The following is a 25479-nucleotide window of genomic DNA, read 5'->3' as shown; positions in this document are numbered from 1 at the left end:
CTGCAAGGAACTCATGAAACTGCAGCTGAATGGGAAACACACATAATGAAAGTAAACCACATATGTAGTTTTGATTGTTAACCCTTGAGCAGTCTTATTGAGTGGTTTTGACTCGCCCACAGAGACAGAATTTGCTCAAGAATAAAAGAGAATACAACTGTCAATATACAAATTTTATTCAAATGTAATTTCAAATTTGAACAATATTCAGTAGGATTTTACAAATAGACAAATAGTTATTTGTGTGAAAATTCCCATTGAATACAATAGAAAAGAGAATATATATAGGGATATATTCCTATATATATATATATATATATATATATATATATATATATGTATATAGGAATCACAGATTTTAAAAATATCTGCATAGTCAGAAAGGAGACCCAGAACCCCACAGGACATGTCCTTGGCTCATAAGCAAGGCTGCATACTGACTATATGACCGTTTACATGCATCTTTTCCAGATTTGTGCTCATAAACATTCAATGAGACAGCAGAAAACAATGATCAATGATGCCAAACCTGACTACACCAATGCAGCCGACAGGACACAGTAGACGCTACACAGATATCAAGCTCCTTCCATATGTTGCAGCTGCATCAACCTCTGTATGGAGTTAATTCATCTTAATCAGTAGTGTTTAATGGAATCCAATCACACCACTGAATGACCATGGTCAGGTACACTCGGAAAAAACAAAAACTGTCCAACGAGGTTCATGACACATGACTACCTGCTCACTTCTCAGCCTCTACAGTAAAGCAGCACCAAAAGGATCTGAAGATTATCAACTATGTAAACATTTGTGGTATTGATTGTATTATGTGTGGTACGCTGGTAGATTATCAGTATCTGACTGTTTCGACAAAAAAAGAAATGGGATTCAGTGCGACCTCTCCTCAACACTTCTGTCGGTCAAAATATACAAAGTTTCACAGAAATACATGCAAAAATAAACATTCTTGTAATGAAAAGTGTTTTATAATATATATATATATTCATTTTCTGTCATTATGGTCGGATGTTATTAACCCATGAAAGTACCATGAACCGGTTTGAGCAATGATGCTTAAAGCAAAATGAACAACTGGGTTATTTTAAAAAGGAATAAATTATAAAGATGATATATACAAAATATTAGCATTCAGGATATTTACAGTTAAGTTTCAAGATGCCAATTCATTCGCTATACATGCTAACTGTATGTGTTGATGGGAAAGCTTTGTAGAGGGCCTAAATGAACACAAAACAGCTCATTTATCCTCTTCACAAAAATATTTCCAGTGTAAGATTGTGCTCAAAGGCGCACTCGTTAGAGAAAAGAAACGCTGATTAAAAATCACACTAATGTAGGTCAGAAGTGAAAGGAGACATGGAAGAAGATTCACCTGATTTTAATTTGAATGCTTGAGAACAAATCAGCTCATTAAAGCCACGCTGCTGAGCCAGACAGTGCTGTACACAGGCGCAGGATCTCAAAACAGTGGACTATCCTTTTAGAAGAACAACATAATCGCTTTATATGACTCAAGATCATTATAAGAAAAGTATTAAAATACACTTTTACACAGTAGAAGAGAGTACAAAAGAGATTTTCATTGGCACAAAAATCCTTGCAGCAGAATTGTCTTCTCCATCCTGAGATGACCTTTAGTGATCAGTAGCCTTTTGTTTTAAGAGAAAGTAAGAAAACAGAGACAGGCTCTGCCTCTTCTCTTCTTTGTGTTGAGCTGTATGTTAGTCACAGCGATAATTTGTCGGTGAGTGAGACTAAGCTCTCTAATGGAAATCGAGAGTGTTACTCCCAAACAAAATCTCACAACCTATAACTCACTGTTGCAAAGGGGAAGCATGGTTATAAAGTTTTCCAGTCAATTCAGGTCTAATCTCAAAATAAAAAATAAAGACCAACAATATGTTAGCAAATGATTGTAGGTCCCAGATAATTCTCGTGTCTGACTGTGTGTGTTTTAAATCCAAAAGTAGTAAAAGCAGACCTGTAGTGGTGCTGTCAGCAGGACAATACTTGTATCCAGTGTTCATTATCTGGACTCCCATGTTCTTCTCTGGTGGTAGATGCTGGTAAACTACAAGATCAGTCAGGTGAAATAACACAAGAAGAATGTACAGAAGATGCTTTAGGGAACCTTACAAACACAGGGAAGGAAGATAAACCTGTTTAAATGTAAAGTTGATTGACAAGTTCTGTATAAGCAAATAGTGCCTCAGAGCAAACATGTTGGAGAGAATGACTTTGGAAAGACTGGATTGGTTTGATGTCCCACTGACAGTCCTTCATGTCAGAGAGAGACACTGATTGTACCCAGAATGATGTCGGCTTTCTGCCCCGTTGTACAAACAAACACACACATCCACACACACACACTAGTCCCTGCAGCAGATGCTCAGTTTTGCAAATCCATAAACATCTTGGGGCCGGTTACAGGTTCTCTCCTGGCTGGTACTGAGGCTCTGTGGAGGTGAAGTAATCCTCCAGGAAGCCCTGCAGGTACTCAAAGGTGGGCCTCTCCTCAGGCTCCTTCCTCCAGCAGGTCATCATGAGCTCATGGAGGGACTCAGGGCACTCTGATGGACACGGCATCCTGTAACCACGCTCCACTTGGTCCAACACCTCCCGGTTCACCATACCTGGGAGAGGAAAGAGCGATTTGAGGTTACAAACTATATATTTTGGATCGAATTATTTTACGTGACGAATTAGTCCCAGCCCATAAATCGTTTTGTATCTGCATGGTGTAACAAGGCTTGAAATATAAATCCTTGCCTGGGTAGGGCACTCGGCCTTTGGTGGCCAGTTCCGTCAGCAGGATCCCAAATGACCAGACATCAGATTTAATGGTGAAGCGGCCGTACAGCGCAGCTTCAGGAGCAGTCCACTTGATGGGAAACTTGGCCCCTGCAAAAAGACAGGTTTACCAGGAAGTTAACATGAAATCACTGTAGCACACAATGAACAAACACTCAACTGCATAATTGTCTAACTGTCACTGTCAATCAGTGACCAAATCTAAGCAGCCAGAATGTATACTTGACTCCACTGGAGCAATAACATTAAGTATGCACTTAAAAGATGAGGAACCAGTACATTATCAAACAGTGTAAAAACACAAATATAACAAGCTACCTTTACCATAATGGGATCTTACCTTGCCTGGCAGTGTATTCATTATCCTCAATGAGACGAGCCAGACCAAAGTCGGCCACTTTGCATACCAGGTTGTCTCCCACCAGGATATTAGCAGCTCTGAGGTCTCTGTGCACGTAGTTCATCCTCTCCACGTACGCCATCCCTGAAGCAATCTTGGAAAGACACAACATTTTGTGATTATCTTCAAATATAATGAACACCAACAAGGAAAAAGAAAATGATAGCATTTGATTTCTGCTAACCTGTGAGGCCATGTCCACCAGCTGAGGGAGGCGAAGCATCTTACCCATGTCCCCTTTCAGAAAATCCAGTAAGCTGCCTGTTAGCAGGGACACATACTGCAGGTTAGTACAATCTAAAGACTGATGGACTTGTTTGAATCCTGGAAATCTTTAAGAGAACTCATTTTAATATAAACAAAACAAAAAAAAATACCATTCTGTTCTATTTACTTTTCAACCAGAAATCAAGATCTAGTTTGGTTTTAATTGTCCTAAGTGAAACATGCTTGAAGTCACACAGGTTTTCACCTCCAAGCCTCCACCAAGCAGGTTTCCATCTAGTAAAAGGTGCAGTCTGAACATTCCATCCTAACAGCAGGCGGTTTAATACTCTAGGTCACTGAATTCTAAACGTAGCACATCAAAGTAGTTTCAGCTTTCCCCTACAGGTCTTCATCCAACAGTTCACTATTGCTGCTCCTCCATGTTCAATCACTCTCTGAAATATTTTAAGACTGTCAGAAAAAGAAGACCGCTGTCTTGTTTTGTAGATGCGTTTTTGATGACAGTAACAAAACACACTGCATTTCCTGTGACTACCTCATAACGTAATTCGTCTCCTGTCTTGCCAGTTAAAAGCTTTTAATGTGAAGCTGCATTAGCAGGAAATGTTCAGAGTGCCTTAGCAGGAATCTCTGAACCCACTGATCTGATGATGATTATTTAGAATTCTGCATTCATATCTAGAGATACTTTTATAAAGACTCCCTTAGCATGAAGTTAATCAATTTTTTACGTCATCACAGACAACCAGTTGATAATAATAAAAATACATACTATAAATACAGCACTACTTTCAGTGGACCATAGGTTTGGTTACCATTATATTAAATTATTTGGCAAAAGGCTGACATTTATGTTTATGAAACTCTTCTAGGTTGTCATTTAAATTATACTCCAGTTATTAAAAAAAAAAAATGAATTCAGCAAAAATGTTCAAATGTGGGAAGTGTGCGAATTCCACGCTGACCTTGCCCCATGTACTCTGTGACGATGTAGATGGGCTCCTCCGAAACCACCGCGTACAGCTGAACCAGCTTTTCGTGTCTCAGCTTCTTCATGACCTGGGCTTCCTGCAGGAAGGCCTCGGGGGACATCGTGCCAGGCTTTAGGGTCTTGATTGCCACCCGTGTTGTACCGTTCCATGTCCCTGATAAAAGAAAAATAAAACAGCTATGAGACACTGCGTCAGCATTGGTTGGTGAAAATTCAGGCATAGTATAGTGGTAGATATATGAATACATAATACTTAAATAGCAGCTCAATCATTTGGAAACGATGTATCAAAATCAACTTTTATATCCATACAGTAAGAGGTTTTAAATATTCAGTTTCATAATAGTCAATTGAACCAGTTTGCAGCATGATTTGAGGCCTCAGTGAAGTGGTAATGGAGTCTACTGGACACGACTGGGAGCGTTCATATAACAAAAAAGGTTGGGAACCACCGGCCTCTCTGTGTTTTCTTAAAATCATTAAAGTATAAATAAATTATCATGACACAAATGCCAGCTGCATACCTGCTGAGGTGAACTTTTAATTAAAGCTAATTCACTTTGATTACTGGGTTTAATGACCCAAACCACAAGTTATTTTCATTGGAGTGAAAAAAGGGCTTCATGTTCTTTGGTCTTTTCATAGTTTGCTAATGTTTTACTGAAAATGCGCTTAAAACATACATAGTGCATAGAGAAAGACAGGCTTTTCTCACTGTCACCAGTGATACAAGAATCAGGTCAAAGTGTGACTCACCCATCCACACCTCTCCAAAGCAGCCCTGTCCAAGCTTGAGGTCCAGACGGAGAGACTCTCGTGGGATCTCCCAGGCATCCTTGGATAAGCCCTGAGTCTGAGGCTTCAGAACAGGACAGATGTCGCTTAGACTGTGACACAGTCCGTCAGCGTGCTCTGAGGAGGGAAGACGGTGAGAGTGGTCAGCGCTAAATTGTAACATATTCATCGAATGGCACAGGAAACACAGGGAGTGTCTAAAAGAATCTGTCCCTTTACTCATCTGTGCAATTATTGCTGACTCTGTCAGGGAGTGGATGTTAATATTATTACTATTTATTTATTTATTTTGCAGTGTGAACTCACTGCGGTAGTGGTTGACAAGCATCTGCAGGGTGCTGAACTGTGTGCGTGATGTGATGTAGAAGCCACCGCTGTCCAGCTTCCTGATCTTGTAGTGTTTCACATTCAGCCCTTTGGTGTTGTCATAGTCCAGTACAGACAGACAGTAGGCACCTGAGGAGAATAACAACAAACAGGATGACTCATTACATGAAACACCATGATATTCTTTTATTCACCACTTTACCAGATATATTTCAACAACAAACAGGAGTAAACCAGCTGTTAAAATCATTTGCATGGATGTGAAAAGAGAAATGGGATTTTTTTCACAATGTGCTCATTACACCAGCAGAGGGCAGCGTCAGTCAAGTGAAAACACAAAGAAGCCTAAGGCGATGCCTCCTCCTTCTCCTCCTCTTTATGTTTGAACTGGGCGATATGTCCTGTGGTTGTACAGCCCTCAGCCACAGCTCCACACTGACCTAATTCTGTTTCACTCATCCACCCAGTCCCCTTTTCATCTGTTCTGCTCATCCATCTACTCGGTTTCTGTCCACCTCTCCCTAACCTGATCCTTTTCTCATTCTGTTCAGCTTATATGCATATCCGTTAACAGGAATCCTTTTATGTACATGTGTATGCAAATGGCACACAAACACACTCAGATCTAGCCGAGTCCATGGGGGCCGTGTTGCTGCAGCAGCAGCAGCAGCAGAGCAGCTGCCTATCAGAACTATCTCCAGACTGAGTCCCACAGGCGTCACATCAGACCTTTCCCCATCTGCCTGATTCGTCTCTCCTCTGTACCCACACTGCCACAGGACTGACACAGCACGATGGGGCGCTCAGTGAACAGCAGGGTAACATGTCTGACTGCTAGAAAGAATTTGCTTTCTTCTCCTCTGTGCCTTTCAGTGACACATATCATAGAACTCAATCTGAGCTTCATGTTGATAAGTTCTTAAAAAAAAAAAAAATCCCAGAGACGCCCATAACAGCACTAGGACGTTGTGGTATGATGGCATACAATTGCATGTGTGTTAAACTTGCAGGAGCAAATGTTGTCAGGGCAGGTTTTGTTGATCACTAGCATAGATTAAATACTTAAGTCTACCTCCCCAAGGCCTGATGAGCAGGACAGAGCAGGACACTCCACCTTAAAGTGGCACTTTAAGAACTCCCTAGGCTATTGTTTGAGGATGCTCACAGTCATAACACTCCTTTAGTGTCTTTACAAATACCTTTTTGTGTTAAAAAGACCTGAGTGTTGCTTAAAATAGTTGATATTTGTGTGGTACGATACTGTGAAAGTTTGTCTTAGTTTGAGAGATATTAAAATGTTTTTCTGGTCTACACACAAGTTAACAATTTCCTGACACTTTACATCTTTCCAACGCTATTTTTAGGAAGTACTGACTTTTCATAACCAGCCTTAGAAAGATATATTTACCTTTGGTGGTCTCACTCTCTCTCACCAGAAAAGTCCCTCTCCTGTTCTCTAAACTTAGCAGCAGCCTCTCAGAATCGCGGCGTGTGATTTTTCCAAAGTACCACCTGGTGATGTTGAGAAAAAAACAAAAAAACATGGAACACACGGGAGCAGATTGGTGAGGGGAAGAAGATGTACGTGGGTGGAAGAGAGGGAATAAAAAAAAATCGAGGGTGAACTCTTGCATATAGCTTGAAAAAATGTAGTGTATTCCAGATGCATACTAATGCCTGCAGTGCAGCAGCTGCTTACCTGGACTCTAGAGTCAGTTTGAGATGACTGGTGGAGCAGGGGGCAAAGGTGAGAAATGGAGTTGTTACAAAAGGTTAGTTTGTGAGAATTGTATAAAGCCAGCAGGTTAGCATGTAGAGATCACCAGATAAAGTGTTAACTGTACTGCAGTCACTCAAAGGAATAGTTTGACACTTTGGTTCATGTGGTTCTTGCCCAGAGTTACATGAGAAGATGCACATCATTCTTGTGTCTCCTTGTAAATATGCCATTATAAGGAGCAGTCGGTTAGCTCGAGCTAAAGGTGAGTCTCAAAAGTTAACTCAATAAAACATCTGTCCTGTCAGTCCTGTCTCTCACAGGACTGTTGTTGGGCTGCACAGTGACCTCTTAATCTGGGCTCAGATTACAGGAGTTTTAAAATCCTTGTGAAAGTACTGACGTTATCATCCAGATCTTAGATTCTTAATATCAGACAAGTTTGATATTAACTGGAGGAATTTAAGATGGATCTCTAAACCCTCGCATTTGCAGATAATCTGTGCGCAACCTCAGCACTGAGCAATGTCGTACTGGAGGATAAATCAGCCCAAAACTCCTGTGGTCTGAGCCTCAAATTAGAGTCTCCACTGTTGCCTGGCAACCTCAACTATTTCCATAGTTTTCAGATTTTATGCTAAGCTAAGCTAGCTTCTGTTTGTAGCTTCACAGAGAGTTTAAGAAGAATCAGGCTAGCTGCTCAGCTCCTTTTCCAGTCTCACTGCTGAACTAAGCTAACCGACTGCTGGTTGTAGCTTTAGATTTGATGTGTGGTAGCTACTAATCTTCTCATCTACTTCTCAGCAAGAAAGGGAATAAGCAAACTATGTGTTAAAGGACTCATTCATAAACTCACGCAAGGCAAAAAGATAGAAAATTCTTAATGCTTGCATGCGCTTTGTGAACGAGAGAAAAAAAAAGAGACAGAGCAAGACAAAAACATATGAAGGGGTTTACTCTTCTGCCTGGATGGAGTCAGATGGAGCCACATAATTGCTGGGGATGTAACCGCTATCTCCAGTGGTCAGGGAGCGCGCCAGCCACCAGTCCCCTTCTCTGCACAGATGAAATGATAACACACAGCTTTACCACGGCTCATCACACATTCAAAACACAAATGTAAACTTTAGGGCTGTTTATCAAGTGTCTCAGAGTGTAAATAACATTGTGGATACAGTTCATCTTACATTTGCTGTATCCATTTTTGAGCTCTGGGAGAAGCTTGATAACTCTAGGCCCAGGTTTCTCTAATGTAAAAACATACACATGCGTTGATGGGGGCTGGACAACAGGGAGGTGATGGTGCGTATATGTTACACTTTATCAGGGACTGAGCTGCTGCAGCTTTGCAGAACTATATTCACTAGTGAAATTGTGATTTGTTCACATTCATCGCCTCGAGTTGACCTGAGATGATTATAGTGCTGCAAGGATTTACACCAACTCCTCTTGACTACGGTAATGAGGATTCATGAAGGGAAGGGCAGTTATGTGGTTGGTAAAGTGATATTACAGTGCACAAGTGGTATTCAGTATATGCTCTGTGTTACAGGGAAAAAAAAAAACACAGTCAGAAAAAAGGGCACATTCAAAGGAAACTCCAGAGAAGCTTCACAAACCTGCAGTTCACCTTCCTCCTATAACAATGTGACGGTTTGTGAAGGAGAAAAGAGAAGTGAAAGGGATATGGTGAAAAAGAAGGCAAAGAAATAACAGAGGGAACGTTACGAGCAGAACAGCAAACACGTCCAGCAGAGCAACATATGAAAAATCAATGAATCTAAAATATTTAAACTCTTCCATAACAGGGCCACAATAATGAAGCCTGAGAGGGAAACATGCCCGAGGGCGCGATATTATCATAACCTGTCAGTTCACGGTGCATTTTTACATTAAACTGAACCCAACAGAAAAGAAGACAAGTGTTTAATTTGACTACGATAACCTGTTATCCAATCTAGGAGTTGATTCATGCATTCTGCATGTACTTGACCCAATAATGATCCAGGTTTTTGGCTTAAGGGGCCACATATAATCCACTATTGTCCTGAACTCTTGCCTTCTAGGTCAGCAGTTTGTTGGTGGGAAAGGCAGCACTGGGGGTGCATCACTACTGTATATGGTTCAGTGCACCTCTATTGATTTATAGAGGCCACACTTTAAAAACAAGCATGACTCCCCCTTTAAACCAGTCAGGATAGCATTAAGTAAGTAGGTCTAACACTGAGCCTTTTTCTTTAGGAATTACCAGTATGAAAAGAAAAAAAAAAAACACCTCCTTGCCATGGTGGGCTAAGGAGCAAGATGATCAGCTATCTGAATGAAGCAAAATTTGTGCAGAAATGTGTCACTCGACTACAATTCAAGCTCTGCTGAGGGAAAGCCTGTTTCTGTTTCTATGGTTACAGAAGTTGTCAGAGAGACATTTTGGAGTGCAAAGCAGCCGGACAACTGAGCAATAACTTGTGGTGTTTTACGTAACAGTTTGTGCATTAAAGGAAGTGTTCTGGGGCCATTCTTTAGCTTCACCGTGCAAGAAGTGACAGAGAAGAATGCATAAGATGATCGAAAGACAGTTTTCAGTTTCTTTCTTACGTATTGTTGACAATCTGAAGGCGTTCACCCTTCCTGAAAGACAGATCTGAAGCTGTTCGAGACTCATAGTCATACAATGCCACGAAGGTCGTCACGCCTCCTGTTAGAAGAGAAGAAGATTTAAGCAAATAACTTTACCCTGCCCTACTGTTACAACAACCCGCGCAGTAAGACAGGAAATCAAAAACACTGAGGCTGTAAGGTGAGGTGCTCACCTGATAGTGTGATTCTGTTGGGAGAGGTGACACTGTTATTGTCCACGCCTCCAAACAGGGCCAGCTCCGCATTATTGGTCATTGACGGGTTGCCACTGAGGCCGCCATCCATATTGGGGCTACGATTGGGAGTTAGGGACTGTTGAGCAGAGTTGAGGTGGTGGCCACCAGCTCCTCCCCCAGAACTAAGGTTGCCATCGAGGCTGCGGGTTCGCTGGCCTACATCCTTGGGCTTACTCTTGGATCCCCCCATAGCCGAGGCCTGTGGTGCATTCAAGGACAAAGAAAAGTCTGTGAGACAGCGGAGATGAATAAACTTAATTAAAACTGAATTTCAAGGCAAATTACACCACAATTTGGAATCAAATAGGCTTGCTTTCTTATGTAATTTTCTTAGAATACACTCTCTGGAATAATTCCTCCGACCTCCAAATGGCCAGATGCAGAAACCAGAGACAGCCTGGAGACTTCTACTAAACCCACAGAGACACAGTGTCCTGCAGACCACACGAGTCAAAACTTCCCCATGGACATTGGAGCAGCTGACACTCTTTGGTTTCAACACAGACATGAGATCCACTTCACCCCACTGCCACCAGCAGAGCAAACACACACACACACAGCAGATATGTCGCATATGCCTGCATTCACATGTGTCAGACAGATGCACATTCAGAGACATGCTAGAGCATGTTCTTTTAATTTAGTAAAACCAGCAACCAGAACCTGCTCACGTTCATGTCACTTTTGTCATTAAGGGAGAGCTAGAAGAGCTTGTTCCCTATTATTGGGGTAATTTTGCCCTTTTTTTGCTATTTGCAATTCTGATTAGATGCCAGACTGAATTTCGTTGTATATGCACCTGTACTACATGAAGTGATAATAAAGTTGAATCCAATTTCATCTAAACAGACCAATAAGAGAAATTCTGTGAGAATGCTAAAATAAAGCCAACAGTCTGGGGTATTAGCCTGTTAAATGTGAGGATTCACGGATTTGTATCATTGTAATGCGAGTTGAGGACTATTGAGCGGACAAATTGGGACAAATTGGGATGAGCATTTTCTATAGGCTAACACTAGTATTCATTGATATTTTGCATAAATGCAACATTACCCCAGAAGCTGCAGCATTTAATTTATTTGCAAATAGTTAGTGAACTTCACGTCACTATTCTCTCGGTCCCTCTTATATCTCTGGTTTGGTTTTCAACATACCTCACTCATTAGCTGATAACTGCTCCACTATGTTCACCAACGTTCCTTTTGGTGCTGGGGAGTCAGTTTTAGTTTTATCATGGCTTGTTTGCTTAAAAAACAGCTTCCTGCTGTGTCTAGAAGCGAGGCCAATGGAGACGTCAGGCCGAGCTAAAGAAGCAAACAGCAAGCAGGAAAACCAAACTCTGATCGATTGCAACCCATTAACTAAAAGTTGCAAATCTACTTTGTTGACTTGAAATCTCTCCATGCACCCAGATAGGTCACAGCATTTCAACACACAACCTGAATATAATCTTTATAGATTTACAGTAGATGACGAATCAGTGATGACACTAATGAGACAATACTCTACCAAGAAGCTGAGAACAGACCAAAGGTCAAGAGGGCAGTTGTGAGAGACTGTTGTAGCTTTTCTGCGTCTTTTCATTGCTCAAGATTCCCCGCCTACTCAGGCTCACCGAGTAGCTTTAATTACTGCTTAGAGCTGTGAAATCATTACGCTAAGCTCAGAATAATTTAGGGATTCAATCCCCTGCTATCATGGATAGATATAGCCACAGGGGGTCGGCTAGGAAATGCTAATTTACAGAAAACGCTAAGGAGGGTGGTTTAGGAGACATTCTGATTAAGAGATGAGGGTAAAAGTGCATGTGGGTAGTGTCAAGCTATTCCGCTGGTATCACCTGCCTGACTCTTGTTATTTAGGAGGCTCAGCTGGATATGCCACTGAAGTCAGCCGATGCGTGAGCCCACTCTCACTCACTCGGGCCTAATCCTAGACAAGCTATATGCAAAGGCTATCAGGCATCATCCCCGCCAGAGCCATGAAGTGACATATGGTGGAAAATATCTGGCTAAAAAAGGACTCGGTTCACAATCCAGGAGGAAATTAGTGATGCTGTCACTGGTTCTTGTCGGTCATTTTGAATGCTTCGTCGCTGCCCAAAACAGAATGGCAATCGGCCAGGAAAGAGGAAGCGGGGGCAACGTAGGGAAACAAGGAGCTTACTGGAGTGTTTTCAAGCAGTTTAAAAGGATGTACAGTGTGTGTGTGAATGCACATGTGAGCTCATCCAGACAGGCAGTGGAGCAAATAAATATTAAAAGAGACAGAAAGTGACAGGAGGAGAAATGAACACAAGAAACGGGGAAGGGGAGGGGAACATAACATGGGGCGGATTTCTGATGGCATCATGAATGGGGGAGTAGGACTAGGAAGTAATGGGGTGGGGGGTGGGGGGGTCAATGAGGCCGGACACTCGATATGTCTGCCCCCTCTGGGCATGTCTGCACAAAGGGGGTTGCATCGCAGCAAGTGTAACAGTGTGTGTAGGTTGACACTCACACACGCAAGAGGGCAGACACAAAGATGACGGGTGGCTCGGGGAGCTGCTCTTTGTGTGTTTTGTGTTCTCCCCGAGCGGACTGGTTGCATGGTTAATAAGCCGTTTGAGGCAGAGCAGAGACACCGCCTCTCTCATCTCCACTCACCAGTCACACAAGCCTTGCTCGTTCCACACAGATGAAGCTTTCACATTTGGGATGTTTCCTTAATGAGATCACTCAGATTTAATAACACATTTTGTGGACAGCCCATTTGTAAATAAGGCTGGCATGCTGAATATGTTTTTAGGATTCAACAGCAGCTGCGCATCTTACTTGGAATCCGGCGAAGTGAGCGAATTAAAAACGGCCATAATTATCTCTCACAGATTTCAAGCTTGGATAGAATTCAGGTCCTTTCGCCAACAGTGACCGACACTGACAACTCCCCAGAAAGGAAGGCCGAATCAAGTCAACATGAAACATTAAGAGAGTCTCTGGTCTTTCTTCACACTCCAACAAAGCCATCTTTTGTCAGCTCACAGCAGGCGGCATAAGCAAGACACAGAAGTGGCCTGTGTCTCGGTGGCTGCCAGATCCTAGTGTGTTTTAGCTCTAATAGCCAGCAGGAAATATGGACATGAAGTCATGAAGCCAAACAATGTCATGTTTTGCAGGACAGTAAGTGGAATCATGTCTGTGTGTGTGTATCATCTGCGGCAGTTAATGATAACAAGAGTCTAATTCTGGCCTAATAGGGCTGAGGTACTATAATAAGCACCGACTGTATGAGAGCTGCATAAAAATCCCTCCGGCAAGGCAGGGGGTGTGGCTGGGTGGCTCGGTGGTAGGGGGGGATTTGCTTAATTATGCATAAGATCTGGCAATGAATTCCAAATCCTTCAAGTCTCCTGAGCTTTTGGTAAATGGGAATAGTCTTTTAATATTGCTGCTGGCGCTGTTTCCCCTACAGGATGCTGCCAGTCCCTGTTACGCTTTCTTTTTTATTTCAACTGAAAAGAAAACAATTACAATCTCTAAATGGTATCCTCTCACTGAAATAATGGAAGGGATGTGGAGCCATTCATCCATTAACAGGCTTCAGAGTGAAGTAGTGTTCGTCAGGGCAGGATCACGACGGCAGTGCATTTCCTCCAACAACGCAGGCTTTGTTTAACTGCCGTGTTTGGGCGCTTTAAAAAAAATCTTTTCATCTTTAGGTGAGGATCAAACAGGCGCGAACATCAAAATTGAACACATTTTCTTCAGATGCTCCGAGCGCACGCTTAATGAGAGATTTCCAACTACGAAGCTGAGGCAAAGTAATACCAAGGGAGACGGTGAAACTCTATGCTATGTGAAGAAGCGAGTCAGGGCTTGTATGCTTCCCTGACAGCTACAGTAGACCCTTCACTTCTGCCTCACGGAGTTTGCAGCTATTGGCCTGAGGTCTAATACGTAGATAGGGCATGCTTTAACAACCTCAGGTCACAAGTTAAAGGCCACAATTAAACAATTCCTTACTGGGGAGTCACACTTGTCATAACGAAAGAGGAACTTGTTTTGCGCGATGAGTTCTTTCACTTCTCTCAATTTACTTTTGACTGATTGATTGATGAGGGCGAGTGACACGAGAGAGGGAGCCTTCTGCATTGTTTTAAGGACAGCTACAGTTTGTTTGTAATTTGTTGTTTGGACTTAATTTCACGCATTAACGGGCATGTGATTTCATTATCATGCCTGAGGTTAAATAGGCTAAAAAGATCATGAAGTGATGTGCAATCGACCTGAAAATTAATGACGTAATTAGAGACGTAATGCGCAAACGTCTGTATGTAGATCTAAAACAAAGGAAACTGGACTTGTTTGAGTTTTTATAGAAGACCTTTCACCATATATAAGTGAAGGAGAACTGGAGAAGTCACTTGGATAAGTGGTGGAACGTTTTCAAGAAAAGTCATATAAGTCCAGTTGCGTTTGTTTTAGCTTTGTCTTGGACATACCCTGACCTGGACAATGAAGACCTTTAACAGACGTACTGTATGTAGAGTAAGTTTATAGATTGCTAATGTAATAACTAATTTGAACATGTGTTTAAAGGATTAATGTTAGCATTAGTTTAGCAGTGTTATGAAGACCAAAATGTCTCTGAAGATTCCCAGACATTCATGTAAGTTGGATTAAGTCCAGTTCAAGAAAACTCAAACAAGTTGAGTTGCCTTTATTTTTTTTATATGAAAACCTAAATGATAATATGAATTCAAGTTTCCTGACTGCTAGTGATTTAACTCTAATGTGTGAAAAAATGTCAACCCAATTTGAGAACATCTCTTTTTTCTTTACTGTGTTTTCTACTGTTCTTTCCTCTCTGCTGCAGTGGCGCCGCAAATGTACCCACTGTGGGACTACCTTATCTTATCTTATGTTCCTTACTGTCTGTTTATGAGTTGTGTACTTAGGTGGACAAACGGTGACGATAATGGCTTTATTCTGAGACCGATAGCTGTGGCCCGTTAGAGAGGAGGAACATATCAGATCAGAAAAGAGACCAAAAAAGAGAGACGATGCGATGTGGACATATCCCACAAAGAAACACAACCTCCATAGGCCTCCTCTGCAAGTCCTTTGAGTGAACCCCAGCTGCCAGACTGCAGGAAGATATCATCCTGTTTTTATTGCATTTGCATACACTGTAGACACTGGACGTTGAAAATCCTGTGTGTGCACTTTGCTTACATGTGCTTACAGAGTAAGCAAACTCATACTTGACCAACGTCAGTTTATTCTAAAAAAAAAAACAAAGCTGAAACAAGGGCAAGTGGACTTGGTTTTTGAACATACCGTGACCTGGATGACTGAGACCGTCACTTATTCCAAAGACAGTAGTTCAGTGGAAACACTGCTCACTGTTTTTACAGCATTTGTCTCATTTGAATGAAGAGGGAACATCAAGATGATGTAGAACAGAGGACAGGAAGTATGTGCGCATGTACAAAGCGAGTGCCCGTGATCCTAATGTCAGCCTGGTGGATGTATTCCTTCATCTTAATGCTCTCTATGTAATTACTAAAGCGGGGGGAGTAGGGAGGCTTTTGCTCCTGCGTCACCAGCCGCCAATCGCAGTATAATCCAACCCTGCTTGTTCCGTCCAGATTATCAACATCTATTCCCTAATCTTATTCACCAAACACCGTGATGACATTCCATCTGGGGCCTGCAAACAGCACGAGCGCCGCAATGACAGAGACGGGACAGACCGGTCGAACCACAACTGCTGCTGCTGGCAACTCCAAGCTCTCCTGTCTCAACAAATCCATCTGACGTATAGGGGGAGAAAAAAATAATCTGCACTCAGAACAACGGTTTACACTCCTCGTGTACAGGTGAGCCGGTTCCTGGTTCTGAATAAACAGTGGGTGTAGCTCAGTGTCATCTTGTTTCTCTTCTCCTTCAACAAACATGAATAGAGGAAATGGCAGCTTACAGTAGATGTGTTTGCACACCAGTACTACCCCAGCACAGGTTTTAGTGACTGACTAGTATCTGTCCACACTTCCCATTCTGTTATCCATTAGGTTGATCATTACAAAGAGCTGAGATGGAGAAACACAGCAGAGGACATGCCATAAAACTTGTCACATTTCACCTCTTTTGTAAAGTATGTAGATGCTGAATCAAACCGTGAACCACTCAGAGTGAGAAAGCTCCTCCATGTTTGGTCTGAAGGTAAACACACGCCCCCAGTCGTACTGTAGGACTCTGCTGAGTCCTGGATAAAGTGTGTACTGAACGCCCCCCCCCCCCCCCCCCCCCCAACCCTGCACACACACACACACTGTGCTCCTGTCACGGACAGACACAGGGATGGGGAGGTGGTGGAGTCAATATTTACTGCTCCACACACACACACACACACACACACACAGACACACACAAAACACAGTCGTTGCCATGGAGGCGATTCCAAGCATTCCACAAACCAACAAACTGCGCAGATGTAGGATGGCTGCACACAGACTTTCTGGGCCAAATCACTACATGCCTATCAGATGAAGAAAAAGACTAGATTAGCCGTCGCTCTAAATTAAGTCACTTCCTGAAAGCATTTGGGGAATAAAATGAGAGAGAGGTGTTAGACGGCAAAAGTGACACAAAAGGAGAGAGAGGGAGGGAGAGAGACAGAGAGAGAGTTAGAGAGAGTTAGAGAGAGAGAGAGAGAGAGAGAGAGAGAGAGAGAGAGGGTGAGATCACCTGAAGAAATTCTTTCCATTCTCATGTTTTCAGTTAGACCACAGGGTGATTCAAATAAAAACATTGTGTTTACCCTTTATTTCCAGCCTCTCAGGAGCCTGCAGCGCTTTGGAGTCTATAATAGGATCAGAGGCTGTGAGCCCTTATTCCTTTCACTGTGCGCACTCAAAACGAGACCTGCGGTGCATCCAGCTCACCTTTTATTTGCCAAACGCCACAGCTAACGCGGCCTTAAAAATCATATGACATCTCCGGGCTCGTGGAGCCGAGCAGCTGGCCGCTCCGTCTTAAACCCTGTGCTTACACAGGAATTTTTTTGTCTGCTTCCAAACAACAAACACTGCTGGCAGCAACTGCAGGTTCATGGATTTTCTGTTATCCCCTGTTCCTAATCTGAGTATGACATGTATCAAATTATTTTGGGACAGAAGCTCAACGAGAAAATATCTGGGCCAGTTTAGAAAAGGCAGTCTGCTGTGTTTTACAAAGGGTGCAAAGCAGTGAACGGTCAGGCCTACTTGTTAAAAATAGTTAGAACATTATGGAAAATATTTATTTGTTTTCTTGCTAATGCAAGCAAATCAACACTATACTTCAGTATATCCCCCAGCTACATCCAGCAGCTGTCGTTAGCTTAGCTTAGCTTAGCTTAGCTTAGCACAGAACAAAGACAGGTGGAGCCAGTCATCCTGGCCTGAAGTAGCTGATTAATAATTAACACATTATGTCAATGCATGTTTTTTTGGGTGTATTTTGTGGAATTTGTTGGCTTTTGAGCAGCACAAATGAGCTGATGTTGAGCTTCAGAGGTACTTTTTTTTCTTTTTACCTGTGGACATCCAGGCCTACTTAAATTAACTGTTAACTGGTTGCTGGTTCTGGTCTTATGTGGAGCAGCTGGAAACCTGGTTTTTGAATTCACCTCCAGTAAATTATTGCATCTTTCATTTTCTTTTTCCACTCACATGAAACCAGCTCCACCCGCTTCACCCCCAGCATTATGTCAAAGCCCGCACGGCAACGCTTGAGCCTACCACTCCCCAGTTGCACAGAAAGCACTGTGATTAAAACTGGAGACGAAGCCGCACCGCTGTGGGACTCATCTAAACATGTCATAAAAAAAAAAAAACATCCCTCACATGACGTCTATCTGATACAGACATCCGGGCCGTACAACTGTTAAAGCAGCTCCTGCTTACTCGCACCTGATTCAGCTGAGACCTCTGACTAACCTTCTCCGACTGGGTGTGACAGGCACTGGCTCAGACAGAGAACCCCCCCTCACACTGAGCTCACCAGGTATGTTGTAAAACATCAAATACATTTCAGCACGTTAACCAACAGTCATCAGTTCACTATGAAACATTTTACAGTTTTATTGTGGGGAACGTGAGCGAGCAGATGACCCTCATTTCCCATTGTGCAGACAGAGGTCTTTCAGCTGTTCCTGCTAAGCTCGTGATTAACACAGCCACACGTCCAACGGCAGCAGCAGCAGCAGCTCGCTCATGTTCTGAAAAACTATGAGGCATGTGTGGCATGCACAGCGCCGTGACGGCCGTGCAGGGACCAGAGGGTGTTCACTGCATCGTGTTGATAGAGTGAGAGGCACTGTTCCACTGTGGTGTATTAAATACCGAGAACATCCAGCGCGGTTTACCACTGTTCTGGTGAAATCTGAGGTCCCGCTGCTGCTGACAAACGTGCAGGTTGTGTTGCTTATGGGATTTACTCCAACATCGGCCTCATATCCTTTTCTACCCTCTGCTCTCATCTAAATATGGTCATTATGTGAACGGAGACTGACGAGCCGTGGTCATGTGTTCAAATAGGAGGTGGAGGAGGGAGAGCAAGGGAAAACGAAGGAAAAGATAATCCTCGAGAGCTTTGACCCCCTCCACCCCACCCCCATCTTGCTCCTTTACACTTGGTCTTAACCCATTCTTGCACTCTTTCCATTATTCTTTCTCCAATCCTTTCCTCCATGAGGAAATGGTGGAAATAAAGGGCTTAGTTTCCTCAAATGTGTCAGCCATTTTTCACGTGAAGTGGGAAAAACAATGTGTTTCCCAAATATAAGTGGCATGCGACTGAGAGAAAACGGAAGGGTACAAAAACTGACAAAGATAATCAAAAAGAACTTCAAATCTTCTGCGATATCATAAATGGTCTTATTGCCTCAGAATAGCTATACGCGCCCCCTGCAGCGAGCTCAAGTGCTGTGATGGCAAACCCCAAAATTCAACCCTTCTCATCACATTTCAAAGAGGCAGCATTTGATCTGCTCGACTCCACAGAGACTCCCATGTGCCTCATGCTTCAGTAAGCTGGGGCTTTTCTAGGGCTTCTACCGTTTAACTTCTCCTCTGCACAGCCAGGCAGTCCGAGAAATCCCGGCAGCTCTGACATCTAAATCCTAATCCATCCTGAGGGAATATATAATATATATATATATACACATCAGCACTAAGCACAACCATGTAAACATTAGGCTATGGGAAAGTGAGCCAGGTGTGCTCCGGAGCATTCCCAGGTTTGTTGCGGCAGAGTGAACTCAGTCATGGCTGAGGAATGCGGACCGGAGGACAAGGCGAGTTTCAACTCCTCTCCTGCTCACACAGCCCAGAGCAGGAATGCATGTGGAGCAGGTAGAGACACCGTTCACCCAGGATTTGCCACCCTCCCCAAAGCATTCCCTTCACCGCCTGTCAGAGAAAGGAAAGAACAAGAACGCGGTTCAGGGAGGACACACGCCGTGGCTGTTCATCCTGCTACGAAAAAGCAGAGCACACTGCTTATTGTCAACACAGAATTAAATTCACGCTGAGGGCGTCATGCTGCTGCTGATCATCAGCTGATACTCGCATTTGTGGTGTCTACAAGAACACCTTTATTTAAATTACTTATGATTACGTTAAATTACATCCTGAAAAAATAACTGAGGTTGTCTTAATTGACAACACAGAATATTTAAGTTTGAAGGGAGCAGGGTAAAGCACAACCTCAGTGCTTCTGTGATTTATAAATAAAGTATGATTCTACTTTCCCATAGATGCGCTGATTGGATTGATACTGAAAACAAGACACAGAGATCCCAGCGTCGGAGCCCTTGCTTCCTTGGAGATAGACAAATAAAAGGAGAACAGATGCAGAAACATTAAAATATTAAAATGTGCCCATGTCACGCTCCATCATCAAAACATAACTGCTCCCTGCCATGACATTTCCATAGCAGATTGAAGGGCGAGGCCCCCGACACTGGAGTGATTTCCTCCATCTCTTAAACCACCCCTTTGTTCAGAAGGCACTGATTTCAATATTCAAAACTACTCAGCGGGGCGGTGAAGCAGCGAACAAGACACTGGCTGCGAGGCAATCAGCAGAGCGAAGAGCGGTAGTGGTGGTGGTGGTGACGGTGGGGTGACCGGAGACTTCAGGAGATACAGAGGGGTGGGTTAACTAAACTGCTCCTGCTGAGAAAGATGAAGATGACCCTGCTCTGTGTCTTATCCAGGCTCACATCAGGGCAGACAGTGGGGCGAGGTGGCAGAGGTCAAAGCCCGGGGAGAACACACCCTGCACTTCCTGCAATGTCTGCACCTTTGAGTTGCAATTTGCATGAGAGATGAATAAAATATGGTGGACATAAAAAGTTTGCTGCTAAAATAGTAGGTTATTGTCATATAAAATATGAAACAAAGCACACTTAATCTAAAATGTACAACCTATTCAGTGACATTAAGCAGCCACACATTTCAGAGCAATGAAGACGAAATAAAAACTTTAAATAACCAAACTGCATGATCCCTTTTATATTTGGGTATGTGGCTAATATCAGAGTCACTAGCGATCCACCAAAACTATATACATCCTGATTAAAAACTGCAGCAAAAATAATTTGAAGTGAGATTTTTCTCCAAAATAGGCAATGAGCTGAAAAGCCCATTTTAAAAGTGAGAAACCAGTTCATTTGCCAAAGCAATCACTGAGTCAGTGATGTTGTTTAGCAAACTCCCACAGATTTCGATCCCAGTACTTTTTGCACTTTTGACAAATATGTAAGATCATCAATCTAAACTACTTAACAGCAAAGTGTAGGCCAGAAAATAATGACCACTTCTTTAATAAGTTTTAAGATATTTAGTGTAGTATTCAAGCAAGCATCATTCATATTCTGATATTCAGCGCATCCTTTGACTCACTGCAAGGATTAGAAATCATATTCTGTATCTACGTCCGTGCAGCTTTGTTTAGGCTCCTCCTCACAAATATCTTCTTGTTATCTGGCTTTGGTGAGATTATAAGGTTTGCCTGTGCCAAAGGTTTGTCATGGTTTGTGATCTCTGCCAGGAGATGATTTGCATAAAAACGTCCATGTCAATATACACCGAGCATAACATTATGACCACCTTCCTAATATGGTGTCATAATGTGCCTCAAGAACAGTTGCGACTCATCAGAGAAAGGACATGGGCCTTCTGAGGGTGTCCTGTGGTGTCTGACAACGGAATGTTGTTAGTGGGGGTCTTTGGATCCTATGGGTTGAGGGGAGGGGCCTCTGTGGATCATCCCACAGATACTTGATCAGTTTGGGATCTAGTGAATTTGGAGGCCAGGTCAACACCTTGTGCTGTTCTTCATGTTTTCTGAGTTGTTCCTAGACCGTTTTTGTGTGTGTGCCTGTGTCAGGCTGCATCCTGCTGGGGATGGCTGCTGCCACCAAGGAGTGTCATTGCTATGGGGTGGGGATGCCTGGTCTGGTCTAGGTGGGTGCTACATGTCTAAGTAACATACAAATGAATGCCAGGTCAAAACGTTTCCCAGCGGAACATTGTATTGCCAATGGTCAATGTTATTTATTTCTCCTGTCAGTGGTTGTAATACTGTGGCTGATTGGTGTATATATGTTGCAGTGATTCTCAGAGGACGAAGAGCTCCATGTTTTAAGAGCGGGAGAGCATCGTGTGCTGTCTTCCCAGCATCTCATCATCCTGACCGGGCTCACACAGCTGCGCCTACACAAAGCCACACACAGAGGAATCTTTCTAAATGCCAAGGACGCTTTTCCTGTCACAAGGAACGTGCAGGGAGCGATGGGAATGAGGGTGTGTGAGTGATCGCTTTTCCACAGAGGCAACAGTGGGTGGATTGAGCGAAGATGCGTGGCCTGTGTCACCCTGGCCCATTCCCAGAGCAGAGGGACAGGAAGTGGCTAGGGATCCTGGGAGGATACAAGCCCTCCTCTGTTTGCCTGTATCAAACCACTATCAGATGCTTCATTCAAATGGCCAGCGAGCACAGGCCCCTCTGACACGGAGAACGTTCCTTATCATTCAACTGCTTTTACCGGGTGCAGTGCTTTGTGACTTCATGTTGGAACGGTGTATACATCCACTTCTCTCCTGCGGCTTTAGGCCAATGACCAGTCCAGACAGTAAAAACAAAAACTAGGCCACCAACACATAAACAGACACAAATAAATATGAGGGGATGGGAGTGGTGCGAGAGACTTGAGAGAACAGGTGGCACTGGCATTCCCATGTTCAACCGTATGCCCTTGAATGTAGCTGGGCACTAATTAGCAGCAAATCTGGGCCAGAGCGACAGAAGTTTTGAATCTGCAACATGAAAAATTCAAAGGCCTTTGTCAGCAGGAAGCCATCACAAATCTCATGCCCCCCTTTCGTGCAAAATCCTTCTCTCTCCCTTTTGAGTGAATCGCACAACTTTTTGGCAAACAGAATAGGGGTTGATGCTGGCATCAGACAAGTGTTTTGTTTGGTAAGTGCTCCAAAGCCAAAAGGGAATAAGGGTGTTGTTTCCGCAAAGCAGAAACAGAAACACACCACTACTACAACTACTACTACTACTACTACTACTGCTACTACTGGAGCCACGACTCATTTACTTTGATCTTCCATCCGGCAATTTGTGAGCCTTTCTTTTTATTCCTGTTCCTCCAGCCAGGAAGCCTGTTTTTCTTCATAATATCATCAACAATTACAATATGTCCTCTGAGCTCAGTGCCAATTAATCCTCATCTGACCTAAAGGAAAGTGGGACACTGACTAGATCAAATGATGAACTCAGCAAACTGCCGGCTAGAGCGGAGTCTGTTTAATGCAACTGCTCAGTTCGCTTCTTTGCAGTTTAAGGCGCAGGGGAATATATACGCATCACTATCAAAATGCTTGGCTGGGACTCTTGAGAAACAGCCTCCCTCCATAGATCACCCTAAATGGTTCTCCTTCCATCCCCGTGAATAGGTGCACAAAAGGCTATTTTCGAAAGTGGAAGCGACTTGTCTTAAAGCCGCTGATTCTCCGGGGCCGGATAGCTGCGGAAACAAGCAGTTCATTGATGCCAGGCCCAGTGTATCACCCTGACAGACAGACAGACCACTTCAGTATGAGAGGGAACAAAGGGGCCAGTCCGCAGCCACGTTGCCAATTAGGAGGAATTTCGGCCTCAAGAGCCACTTTGCACCAGTTTCATTGGACCTGACATAAACATTACAGCTTTCACTGGAAGGCATTCATGGGATTCCAAGGAGCATTAGGGTCTCCACTGCGGAGTCTGAAAATCTGGCAGCTAGAAAGTACAATGGATCGACTCGTACCACTTTAAGAAACACTTCTCAGTCACTGGCTGGCTGCATGGTCTGAACTGCAGGAGGCTTGCTAAGAACCTGCTGAAACTTGGCTTTACAGTGTTTATCCTGAGCCATGCGTCCCTTTGAAACCATGTCTCCGAAGCATTGAATATGAAAACAAGAACAATCATCAACCATGACCTTCAGTGCTCATATGGTACTGGGATTCATTCCTTGCATCCATTTGCATGTCACTGATCCAACATTAGATATATATCCATGGGACATATGTTTTATGACAAAAAAAGAAAAAAAAAAAAACACATAAAAACTCTGGAGGATTAATCTAATGCTCCACTGATGATCACATGTGATGGCAATTTTCTTTTCATTCTCTGGAGAAGTGTTTCAGAAAGGATTACAGCAAAAAAACAAACAAAAAGGGTTTATACACAATATTCGCAATATTTAGGCAGATCAAAACTGCGACAACACGCCGCAACACTGGAACAACAGTGTGTGTGTGTGTGTGTGTGTGTGTGTGTGTATGTGTGTATGTGTGTATGTGAGCGCACAGGGGCCGGGCCAAGTGTTGTATCTCAACCGCCATGGCAGCAAATTTGTCACACGGTGACGTCCTGCACAGAACCAGAAACCAATATTTAAGTGTCTGAGAGAAAGTCTCGTCTAGACGCCAAACCGGGTTTGACTTTCTACTTGAATGACAACAGGCCGGGCGAGCACATGTGTGGGGCAATCCTGGATCAGCAGTCTGACTGGGAGAGTCTTGACTGATGTGTACAATACATACAGACCTATGAACACTGTTGAGACACAAACAATACATACGCTGAAAGGCACGGCTCCTCCATACCTGCTCTTCTATTACCTTTAGAGTCAATATTTAGACGTTTGACTCATGTTTGAGTGGGAGAGACTAATCCTAAGCATATGACAGCCTTGTTTTTAAAGTGTGTGGGATCCTTGGAAGGAAAATCAGCGGCATTCGAGAGTGAGCAAGCAATTTATTTGCATATTGGTGTCCACACAAGATCACACAGCAGGCAGACAGTAAGAAGTCCCACTGTAGGGAGTTGCTTAGTTTCACTTGTCAATGATGTGCACGTTTAAAGGTGTGGTGTTTCCCATAATACTGCAGATGAGGGAGTGTTCAGGCAATTCCTGGAGCATTTGAGAAAAGCCCTGATGAGTCACTTTAAATCTCACACTGCTGTGGGTAAAACCAGTGATTTTAGTGAATTGCAAGGTGAGAAAACTAACCCATCATTCATTTTTATTAACGTCAGTCCGCCTGTCAGTGCCTAAGTCACTCCTCCACACTAAAATAACAAGTTTTGGGGAACTCACCCTGACGCGCAGGCTAGTGGAGACTTGGCGTCGTCGCTCTTCTCTCGATCCGACGTCACATCAAACCATTAATGAACTGATCGGAGACACTGGAAGCGCACAGATCCGAGGAGTGGGTCTTGGAGCGGTGGACGCAGCGGCGCAGAGGCGGTCGGAGCCAAAACAAGCGACAGAGACGCGATGAGGGATCCCAGTCAACTGGAGGGGCGGCCCGCTGAGGTCACGACGGGGGGAAGCCTCCAGATGCTAAGGAAACATTTTTCATTCACACACACTAAATGAAAACGAGAAACACGCGGAATCCTGTTACATCTGTCGCTGGTAGCGGCCGACAGTCTGCGTCTACGCAGGAACACCAAATCAGGACCAAAACACTGGGATGTGATGTTAGAAGCTGGGAGGGGAGGAGACTCCGGTCGATTGCCGAGCGCTGATTGGTGGATTGTTTTATGCATAATTGAGCTCTGATTTGGCTGAATGGCGTGGAGAAGCCACTCCTCACCTGAGGCTGCAGGTCCCAACGTGACTCAGTGATGTTATTCATACTGTTGGTTTTGATCTATTCCGTCTTAGATGTTTTGAATATCGCAGAATACCAAAGGAAAAAGATCAGATTTTAGCT

The 25479-nt window shown here is 43.4% G+C and overlaps 1 protein-coding gene across 2 annotated transcripts; it reads right to left on the bottom strand.

Annotated features, from left to right (window-relative positions):
* Nucleotides 1-158: 158 nt before the first annotated feature.
* On the bottom strand, nucleotides 159-25224 carry src (v-src avian sarcoma (Schmidt-Ruppin A-2) viral oncogene homolog). 2 transcript variants are annotated; one of them, XM_084552853.1, is made up of 12 exons: nucleotides 24858-25224; nucleotides 10104-10365; nucleotides 9889-9988; nucleotides 8251-8349; nucleotides 6985-7088; nucleotides 5556-5705; nucleotides 5211-5366; nucleotides 4429-4608; nucleotides 3420-3496; nucleotides 3176-3329; nucleotides 2794-2925; nucleotides 159-2657 (listed from the first exon to the last, which is right to left on the bottom strand). In XM_084552853.1, exons 2-12 carry the CDS (start codon nucleotides 10354-10356, stop codon nucleotides 2449-2451), a joined length of 1614 nt encoding a protein of 537 aa, XP_084408979.1. In that variant the 5' UTR covers nucleotides 10357-10365; nucleotides 24858-25224; the 3' UTR covers nucleotides 159-2448. The 2 variants fall into 2 exon arrangements, with proteins under 2 accessions (XP_084408979.1, XP_084408978.1); XM_084552852.1 differs by having other exon boundaries at nucleotides 3176-3496.
* Between the last annotated feature and the right edge of the window lie 255 nt (nucleotides 25225-25479).

This window comes from Chelon labrosus (assembly GCF_963514085.1).
Source record: "Chelon labrosus genome assembly, chromosome: 10".
NCBI classification, from domain to species: Eukaryota; Metazoa; Chordata; class Actinopteri; order Mugiliformes; family Mugilidae; genus Chelon; species Chelon labrosus.
The sequence above is the reverse complement of the archived record's forward strand: the minus strand, read 5'-3'. Positions and strand labels throughout refer to the sequence as shown.